Genomic DNA, 10589 nt, shown 5'->3' on the forward strand with positions numbered 1-10589 from the left:
TCTCTCTCTCTCTCTCACACACACACACACACACACACACACACACACTGGGCACATGAGCCATATTTCCTTTGTATTCGGCGGAAGGCTTAAAGGCTAGCTAGCACTCATCCAACATCCAATCAAATACTTGCTACTCAACTCAAACCCGCACTAAAAGAAATTGCCTATTTGCCGGATGCGCATCGAGTGTTTTTTTTTTTTCCAGAGAAGGTTTGGCCAACTTGTGGTAGCCATGTGCCCATAATTCCGGCAACAAACGTGTGCGAGATCTGTCTCTCTCTCACACTCAAATTTTTTGGGGGGCACACACACACGCACACACACGCACGCACGCACGCACGCACTCACTTGGGTTGAAAAGCGTTTTTGATAATGGAGGGGAAAGAAGAGAAAAGACTCGTCTTTTTCATCATTATCATCCTCCCTTTCACCTTTTCTTGTTCTTTGCTTCTTTTCTTTTTCTTCATCATCATCATCTTCTTCTTCCTCTTCTCCGTTCGAAGCCTTTCATTTCCTCTACCTCCATTCTTCCTCTCTTCCCATACAACATTTCACCTCTCATTTTTTGGAGCCCAGGATCATTGGAGATTGCTCATCCGCCAGTTCAGGACGCTGGCTGCATATAAATCCCTCTCTGCGCCGAATTGCGGCTGAACTTTTCACCCACTCAGGTTTGATCAGCTTTTCAGTGTAGCTCAATTCGGCTGCCATGATCTCGTTCTGGAGCAGCAACAGGATTCTCTTCATCCCTAAACTGTTTGCAGTCCTACAGCTCTCGCAGCACCTTGTACCATTTTCCGCCCTGTGAGCATGCTTCCACAATTGCCTTTTTACCTTGATGTACCTACGCATAGTAGCGACCTAAAATGTCGGCCTCCATGCCTCTTCGCTTCTCTGCATAACTTCTCTCTCTCCTCCTATTCCAGCTGGAAGTTAGCTCTGTTGATTCCGATTCCCCGGTTAACGTGTCTGTTCGTTTAACGGAAGCATCTCTCCTTCGTTAGATCCGGCTATGGGAGCAGTCTGGGAACATCAAAGGCCGCAAACCGTTCTTTTACGGAGCTTACACCCTTTCAGCTTCTATATTAGTCGGTGCAAACGCCGAAGGTAACTCAGCCCTGAAAATGGGAGGGGTGGACGCGGAGTTGGCTATGGCGACCACCCAGCCCTTGACACCTTCGGCTTCTAACTCGATCACATGTAGCCATGGACGTGTCAAACTAGAGAACGGCATCAGCGATCCGTTTCCTGCGGGTCTACGGGTTTTGGTGGTTGACGATGACCCCATCTGTCTGTTGATTCTTGACAGAATGCTGCGCCGATGCAAATATAGAGGTTCGTCTCCTTTGTGCAACCTTTTTTTCTCGAGGCCGAGGTGGCAACATGCCGAAGTTTGATTGTGTCACAAATGTGTTTGCTCCCATGGTTTGTTCTACGCCAGAAATATGCAATCTCGGTGTGGGATAAGAATGCTTGCCCTGTGTACTTGAAGGATTTGACGATCAGGCTGAAAGACATCTGAACGATAATTGTGCTTTTGTGCAGTTACTACTTGTGGGAATGCAACTGCTGCCCTTGAGATGCTGAGAGAAAACAGAGACGACTTCGATTTGGTCATCAGTGATGTCTACATGCCTGACATGGACGGTTTTAAGCTTCTTGAACTTGTAGGCCTTGAGATGGATCTTCCAGTCATAAGTAAGTCGGGCATTTCTTTATTGTCCCTATATGAATCGTGTGTGTATTGGCAAAGTTCATGCTTAGCCACATTAACATGGACAAAGGGCGTCTTTGTTGCAGTGATGTCCGCAAATGGGGAGACGAGTGCTGTCATGAAAGGCATTAGACATGGTGCGTGTGATTACTTATTGAAGCCCGTTAGAATTGAGGAGCTTAGGAATATCTGGCAGCATGTGGTGCGAAAGAAGTGGAGGATTTCAGGACAAGCAGCAAGCCACGAAGATGATAAGCATAAGCGAGCTGCTGATGAGAGTGATTACACTACCTCTGCAAATGAGGGGCCTGACGGAGTGTGGAAGCAATCTAAAAAGAGAAAGGAGATCAAGGAAGAAGAGGAGGATGCTGACCTGGAAAATGATGATCCTTCAACAACAAAGAAGCCACGAGTTGTCTGGTCTGTGGATTTGCATCAGCAATTTGTAGCTGCTGTGAACCAATTAGGAATAGATAGTGAGTATTAACAACCCCCCCCCCCCCCCCACACACACACACACACACAAACAAATGCCACGACCACCCCATCCCTCTCTCTCTCTCTCTCTCCAATCTCTTCACATGTGTTACGAGGATTGTGAATTGCAGAGCAGGAGTCACCTCTTTTGCAACACTCTAGGCAATTATTTATTTTTTTCTAATTTGAGCTTTCCAATGTCCATCCAGAAGCTGTTCCAAAGCGTATTCTTGAGCTGATGAATGTCCAAGGGCTGACCAGGGAAAATGTTGCCAGCCACTTACAGGTGGAGGCTTATCAGATAATTTTCTTTTTTAGTTTTTTGACAGCTAGAAACATTTTAGATCGAGAGTAAAGTTTGCATGTCTGACTTTCATGTCTTGTGTTGGGCTCTGCAGAAGTATCGTCTCTATTTGAAAAGAATCAGTGGTGTAGCCCATCAGCCAGGTTGCCTAAACTCTTCATTTGCAGGGTCGCCGGATTCCAATTTTGGTGCCGTTAGTGCAAGTGGGCTTGGAGGCCTGGGTGATTTGCGCTCTCTTGCGGCAACTGGCCAGCTGTCACCTCAGGCTTTTATGTCCACATTACAGGCAGGCCTTCTGGGTAGGATGGGCCAAACTAACAACTTAGGAATAGCAGGCGTCGACCCATTATTACTGCAAATTGCTGCACTTCAAGGTGCTAATAGCGGTGCTCTTGCAAGGCCCTCCTTTGGCCAACCCTTGGTAAGTAATCAAGTGAACCTCCAGGCTGGCCCCTCAGATTTGAAACAGCTTGCTCAGTCATCACAACAGTTAGCAGCATATGGGCAGATGGTAGGGTCCCTTGACAATGGAACGACTGCATTGTCCGCTTTACAACAGCCACAGCAACAGCAACAGCAACAGCAGCAGAAGCAGCTTGCTGCTACTGCTGGTTTAGGGGGTATTAGGAGACTGGGGGTAAGTAGCAATCTGCAAGTCAATGCCAACAATAGTGCCTTAATGATGCAGGTTCTACAGCACCAGGCAGGTGGACATCTGACAAATGGAGGTGGAAATTTGGGGCAGCAGGGGCTCTTGACTGAAACAGGAGCTTGGGCTAGCTCACTGTCTAATGTTAACAATGGGAATGCTGCTATTGGCACTGGGGTTTCCGTCCAAAATACTGGTTCTGGGCGGTCAGGACCTACCCTTGTTACTGGCTCCTCGTCAAATGTACTAGGGTCCCTTGGAAGAATTTCTTGCCCAGATAATAAGGGCATTCAGATATCCAATATGGGGAACACCAACCTTTCTGTTTCAAGTCCAATGGGTGTTTCTTCTCCCTTGGCTTCAACTGGAATGGATAGCGCTACCAGAATGAAGAACATTGGGTCTTCTCTTGGTCCTGTGAGCGAAGGTTCACCTCAAACTTTGGGTAGTTTTGGCTCAAACTTTACCTCACTTTCTGGGATGAAACATGGACCAGCGCTTAACATAGGACACAGAAATCGGGCAGGTTGGCAAGGCTTTGGCTTCAGCCAGGAGCTTGGCCTAGCTGGTAGCCCTGTTCTTAGTCCAAGGTATAGCCAAACCTCTTCAGTTAGTCAAATCTTAAATTTGGCCAGTGGACAAGAGCATGAGCAGTTACGAGCTCCCAGTTTCAGCCCAGGGTTTCAAGGGGATTTGGGTATTGAGAGTGGACGTTTGAAGGCTTGTGTGGGTAATTTTTCATCGCAAAGCGAGCTATCAACAGCAGATAGTGATGCAAAAGTGAAGGAAGGCAGTTTTGGTTTATTGATGGCATCAAAGGCTGAGCATGGCTTGCTCCCAGTACCTTTGTCCGATGATTTATTGAACATCTTATTAAGACAGGTCAGTACCCTTCGCTCTTTCTTTTCAGGATGACTTTCATGCAGGGTAGTTTTCTTTTAAGGAGTTTTGTCTCAACGTAATCTGGTTTAGTTGACAATTGAGTTCAGACTGTGCACCCACCCACCCCTATTTAAATACTCTTGACTTATCTCTGCCTGGAACCTTAGCATTGTTCACACTATCATTAAATCTTTTGCACTGTTCACACTGTGAAAATACTCGACTTATCTCTGCCCGGAATGTTTTGCACTGTTCACACTGTGAAAATGGCACATTCGGTGAGAAAAGTGGAAAAATGGTAGTCCTTGGTGCATGGAGCCCTTTCTCAAGATAGCATAACTGCTAGTTCTTACTAAGTAACTTTTCACACTGATCTCAATTTTTTTCTTCTCTTTGCATTCTCCCTCCTCTATCCTTTCCTGTTCCACCATTTCCGATTTTTGTTCCATTTTTAGTATTTAGAGTGGCTCTATTCTCGTATAAGGTATATGTCTCCTTGCTCCTAAAATGGGGGGTGCCCTTCTCTTTTACAACATTTTAATCTGGCATGCAGTTTGCTAATAGTCACTTTAATTTCTTGTTTGTGGTGGCTTGTGCATGTGTAACAGCAACAAGAGGCTTTGGGCCTTCCAGAGGCTGAGCTGGCAGCAGCTGATGGTTATGCATTGGATAACATGTATGTGAAGTGAAACCAGCCTGAACTGCCTCTACAAAGGATTTGAGAGTGAAAAAGCTAAAATGCCGTACCATGCGCTGAGATAAAGATTGTGCAGTCATTCTTGGGTTTGGTGTAACCTGGTGGCATTGGTCTGTTGTATCCTAGCTTGTATTAGAGCCCCTTTTTGGGGTTGTGGAGAATTTGTAGAATATGTTATTGCACCTTTGGTGTAATGTCAGTGCTCCATCACTGTAACTCGTGATGGCCTCGACAAAAACCCATGTGGGTGAGATGTATCCAGCGGAAGACACAGGTTAGAAAATCTAGCACTTCCGTTGTTCTGTGCAGAATCATCACACAGATTGTGGATTATCATCACTGTTTATTTTGTAGGATTGAAAAAGGGAGATTGTCTGTACTGCTTTTCTCACAGGCTTCTTAGGACTAACTCTTCCCTGCTAACAGGTTCAACCTTAATATGAATTTCAAAAAAAATTTAACGTCCAACTTTTATGACAAGTATTGACTGAGAAACCCTCCATTGTGTATTGCTCAATTTTTCAGAATCAGATTTCTCTGTTCACGTTGATCATAAGGGTCAATTTGCACGGGATATGCGGTTTGGCAATTGGGAATGCAAATTGGTGCAAAAAAGAGCTAAGAGTCTCTCTGTTAATTGTGTTGTTTTTAAAGTGTGCTACCACCCGTTCTACTCATGAATTCGAGTTTATGCAATGATTGATCTCTTCTAAGACTTATCCAATCCTTCTTCATAAACTTAATCAAGTTTGACTTTCAAGTTTTGAAGTACAAAGATCCAAATTCCTTTGGTTTTGTGAATTTAATTGTGTAACCAGTAAATTTAAATAGATTTAGATGCTCGTTTGGGAGAGACTAAAATGAAATTGTTTAGACTTCACAAGCAGTTGTAGCTTGAATGAAGAGATTTTGGACACTACTTTTTGATTAGCCTTATCCTTTAGTGCTAGCCTTTGTCATGGCTGAGTCTCCCTTCACCTTTGGAGTGCTGACAGAAACTCAGTATGAAGATTTTGTATAAATGGATGCTCAAGTATGTGTGAGAGCATTTTTTTATTATGGTCTACACCCACTGTTGGGCACTAATGATGATGTCGGTGGGGATGTCATAGTAGGTAGTCCTTGCTATGCGTGATGGAGTTTATGGTTTTCAACCTTATGAGTGACTATCATGAGATTGAAACTGCACTATGTTGTGTTTTTAGAGGATGAGTTTGGGAATGTTCTTGGATTCATCTAGGTATATGTATAACTAGTGGAAGCTATTGTATTTGCTTGGATCCTAGCACTAAATTTCTTTAGGTTTAGAAGTAGATATCCTTGATACAGCTTGAGTGCCTTGTTGAATATCATATGAAATATGAATGCCTCACATTGACTTAAATATCTCTAAAATGCGACTTGCTAATTTTGTAGGTTCTCTCATCTTTGCACAAGAGTGTCTTTACCTCTCTATTTAGTAATTAATCCTATTACTTCTCAAAAAGGGTAGTAATTTAGTAGTGAAGAAACTCTCCTTTGGCTTATGTTGCAGTTGTCATGCCTTTGGAATTTCGGCTTTGGGTTTGTTTAGGATCCTTGAATGTAGGATCCAATCCAAAGTGGGGAACTTCAAAGCACATTTTACGCATATAGTACTCCTATTAATATATATGTTTTCATTAGATCAAACTTGTGGATCTACTCATGATTTAATGTCATTGAGTACCTTATAGTTGTTGATCCTAATTTTGTGGATGCTTTGCTTGTCTTAGGTTGTAATGTGTGTACGATGCAAATATAAAAGTAATGTTTACATGTAGAGACACACAGTGTGCCAAGTTGTAAAGGCAAGAACATGATGTGGCTTAGAAGTGGTAGATAAGCAATTACAACAAATCCTAGATGAAGTAACAGCCAAAGAACTTTCAAGTGCTAATTACTTCATCAAAGGTCGTGTCATCTAGGTTGTCGAGTCACAATGGTTAGTGGACTATTATTCATGCCATTTGAGAATCTACTAACGTTCTAGTTGTAGCTCAGACATTGGGTGAAGAGATTGATGGTATGAGCACAATGTTTTGGATTTGCTGAATCTTCCTAAGAAAAAGAACATGATCATTAGGAAAAAAGGGAGCTCATTTTGGGGCCTGTAAGAAATTCACTATTTTCTCTTTTCTCTCTCTACAAAAGCAAGAAAATATGGATACTTGCATGAGAAATGTCAGTGTGAAAAGGAATAAATATATTCTTTCACATGCTTTACATTCAATGTTCATATAAGAGCAACACTTTTCTGTGCAGAATTTGGTGATTCTGACATCGCAGACGCGTCCGGAACGGCCCAAAACCCCAAGAACGGCACTGGAAACGCTGGAATCGGACATCCGGAGGTCCGAAAACGGCCAAAAAAGGCCGAAAAACGCGATTTGCAGCAAAATGCGATTTGGCACTTTTGAAACTAGAATTCCTAACAAAGATACATGCGCCAACAGATTCTCCTCATAATGGGTCTATACATCAATGTTCGACACATGTTGAGAGGTGGGCATTGAGTATACTAACATGCCCCCTCAATGTTCACCCAAACACGAAGTACATCCTTGGTCCAATGGCAAGTCAATGAAGAGTTGAGAGAGTTGCTCCTCCTTGGTGAAGAAATCGATGCAGGTTTTCTTTGTGGGACAATAAGTCAACAATCTCATCCTTCATCAGCTACTTGCACATAATGATACTAGATCTCTATGAACATGATAGGGTCCCTAGCTCTAACCATGCAACTTTTATTGTCGCATCTCAAAAATGTACCTATGTTTATCTAAGCTCCCATGCCCACAAGAATCAACCTTAACCAAACTACCTCACAAGTAGAAAAGCAAGCTTATTTGTATTAAAGCCTTAGTAAAGGATAGTGCCATTGCGGGTTGCTTCTTGCTAGTCCATGAGAAAGCATTGGAACCAAGCAATGAACACTATCCAAAGATAATTTCAAAAGTGCCAAATCGCATTTTGCTGCAAATCGCGTTTTTCGGCCTGTTTTGGCCGTTTCCGGGCCTCCAGATGTCCGATTCCAGCGTTTCCAGTGCCGTTCTTGGGGTTTTGGACCGTTCTTAAAAGTGCCAAATCGAATTTTGCTGCAAATCGCGTTTTTCGGCCTTTTTTGGCCGTTTTCGGGCCTCCGAATGTCCGATTCCAGCGTTTCCAGTGCCGTTCTTGGGGTTTTGGGCTGTTCCGGACGCGTCTGCAGTGTCAGAATCACCAAATTCTGCACAGATAATAAATTTTTTAAAGATTCAAATCAGATCACCTCATTAATGTGACATGCTTCTACGAACATATAGTACTATTTCTTTTTCTTATTTTCATCTTCTTTTGTTGAATTTTCAACGTTACGTTGGCCCACTCCTGATTGGTTGAGAGCCTATTTTCTCTCTCTTCTAAAAGGCCCCAAAATGAGCTCCCTTTTTTCCTAATGTGTTTACAAATGGGTCTACAAAGTCAAACTAAGGACTAATAAATCAACAATAGGCATATACAAGATAGGAGTGGTTGTGAAAGACTTACTCATTGGCAAGTAAGCACACAAATGAATGCTATATGCTTGCTTCATTTTTATTACGAGGGCTCTTTGCTTGCTTCTATTTTGTGTAGACCATTATAAGTTTCCATGTCCATGAAACAAATATGAAGTGGTTTTTTTGAAGGACATATATAAAGAAAGAGTTGGTGTGGCAACCACAAGGTTCCAAGTGGAAGGCCTTTCAAGACTTTGCTTGCATCATGTGAGCAATAGAGGCTATTTATGGCCGTAAATTAGGCAACATGTGAGCATTATAGTAACACTTCAAAGCACAAAGAGTCATTGAATTGAGGCGAAAAATGGCATGAGGATCCTAACAGTCATCATAGCACCCTAAGTTGATGACATTATTGCTATTAAAAATAGTTGTTAGAGCTTTGAATCAATCTTTTGCAAGCAGCTTCCGTAGAGAGATCTTTGTGACTCGTAGTACATTTTGACTAGGAGTGGATGATATATCCTTAAACCAAACATAAAAAGCAAGGTTCATGTCGAAGCCATGCAATTGACACGATGCAAAGCCAACGAGGATACCCATAGAGATTAAGCACAACCTACACAAGGCACGAATTGATCCATTCAATGATCCAACCTTGTACATATAAGATGGTAGTAGACTAGTTTGTCTAATGACAAATGACAAGAAGCATGATGGATGTAGATTAGTTTGTCTAATGGAAATAACCATAATACTCATCATATGTTATATATATAGTTGGTCTACTGGGGTAATTTATAATGTTCATGTAAGCATCATTGGAAGGTAGTGAATATGATATTAGGACTAAATGTGTAGATTGTCTTATTGTGAAAAATGGTTTACATTATATCTGTCTTTTAATGAATTAGGGTTATTATAAATTACTTTTCCTCACCATAAGCATTGTGTTGACTAGTGAAGCATTGATCAAGAGCCCCATTTGGATTATCCATGACCATGACATTACTATTTAATTTGCAAATTTGATTGTATGGTGATTTGGTTCACGGGATTACTTAATAAGCTTGTTGCATGTCTTGACGAAGCAATATTGACCCTTTTGAATATGAGCATTAGTTAAAATCATGCTTGGACGAAGCATTTACAATATTAACTACCACTTTTCTCAACCACACATAAATACATTTTGAGAATGATTTGATTTCTTCATCAAAGGGATACCACAAGACAAGCAGAGTAGGATTAGGGGAAACCTTTCATCATGTATTGAACAATGATCATGAAGATATCATGTCTCATATAGCTTTCATCATTTTCATAGCTTGTGAATATGTAACAAGTTAGGATCATGGTACCACAGTTTCTCATATACTAACTTTAATCTCTAGCATGTAGAAACATAGGTATTCCACAAGAGTAACACTCATCTTCATGGTTGATAATCCCATGGAAATAAAAGACCTCCAACCAATAGCACAACCTACAAGACAACAAGCACAAAAGTGGTAAAATCACAAACTTCACAAAGGCGGGCACAAAATCAAGTGTTTCTTTTTTCTTGAGGCCATTTACAACCACATTTTAGAGATTCCCTTTCACTCTAATGACTTGAACGCTATAGTTTCCATTGCCTCCACAACATGTACAATCTTCTCTTGGTTTCACCATAAAGGGGACTTAAAAGGATTTTAGTAGGCTAGTTAAATGCACACAATTTCAAGCCAATAACTAAGTTAATTTCCTTTTCCAGAAGATAAATCCATGATAAAAGAAAAACTCTAATGAACTGCAATTCTTCTCCTTTTTTGTGCTTCATAAGAACACTATGATCAACAACAACATGTTTGTTTAAGTTGGGCCTTAATACATGAAAACATAGGTCAATTTTGTACTACATGTGTGGTTATCCAAACTTATAGGCAGAAAGAAGTGTGCAAGGTACCCAGTACTTAGGAAGTCTAAAATAGCCTTGGCTTTATAGCAAGCTTTTACATTGTTTAACAATTCTCATCTGAAACATGCCTCTTGGTGTCTAGGATTTTGTGGAATTAACTTTTGTCTTATTATTGCATTGTCCTTAAGGCAATGGTAATGGAATTATTTGTGTTTCTCTCACATTCTCCTTAAGGATTCAAGTTCTACTCTCATAGTTATGAAAAGGGTAGTGCTTACGGCACCTCATGCCCCCTTGTCTTATCTTGTGCACTCTAGCTTCCACACATTGATCCTCCACCCTAGCCTTAAATTCGTTGAACATCTACCTTCCAATATCGCTACATAAGAGATTTTTTTGAATTTTCTATCGTCTTCATCTAGAAGTCATGATTGGTATCAAAACCAACTTAACTAGGGAGTCACAACGT

At 41.4% G+C, this 10589-nt stretch overlaps 1 protein-coding gene across 4 annotated transcripts; it reads left to right on the forward strand.

Annotated features, from left to right (window-relative positions):
* Window positions 1-398: 398 nt before the first annotated feature.
* Window positions 399-5245, forward strand: LOC147904112 (uncharacterized). Of its 4 annotated transcripts, none has more exons than XM_087370641.1 (7): window positions 400-807; window positions 1008-1338; window positions 1549-1701; window positions 1804-2193; window positions 2404-2480; window positions 2593-4029; window positions 4638-5245. In XM_087370641.1, the coding sequence occupies exons 2-7, from the start codon at window positions 1128-1130 to the stop codon at window positions 4716-4718; spliced, it is 2349 nt and encodes a 782-aa protein (XP_087226767.1). In that variant the 5' UTR covers window positions 400-807; window positions 1008-1127; the 3' UTR covers window positions 4719-5245. The 4 variants fall into 4 exon arrangements, with proteins under 4 accessions (XP_087226776.1, XP_087226767.1, XP_087226772.1 ...); XM_087370646.1 differs by having other exon boundaries at window positions 400-674; XM_087370650.1 differs by having other exon boundaries at window positions 399-1338; window positions 2407-2480.
* The last annotated feature ends 5344 nt before the right edge of the window (window positions 5246-10589 follow it).

Source organism: Dipteris shenzhenensis, chromosome 3 (genome assembly GCF_047967505.1).
Source record: "Dipteris shenzhenensis isolate YYH24624 ecotype China chromosome 3, Dip_SZ_1.0, whole genome shotgun sequence".
Classification (NCBI taxonomy): domain Eukaryota; kingdom Viridiplantae; phylum Streptophyta; class Polypodiopsida; order Gleicheniales; family Dipteridaceae; genus Dipteris; species Dipteris shenzhenensis.

Bases quoted from the DNA above. Each gene is read 5' to 3' on its own strand.
- LOC147904112 (XM_087370635.1), top strand. From the start codon at position 1,128: ATGGGAGGGGTGGACGCGGAGTTGGCTATGGCGACCACCCAGCCCTTG. The intron at 1,339-1,548 runs GTTCGTCTCCTT...GCTTTTGTGCAG, and splicing joins GCGCCGATGCAAATATAGAG to TTACTACTTGTGGGAATGCA. The intron at 2,481-2,592 runs GTGGAGGCTTAT...TGGGCTCTGCAG, and splicing joins ATGTTGCCAGCCACTTACAG to AAGTATCGTCTCTATTTGAA.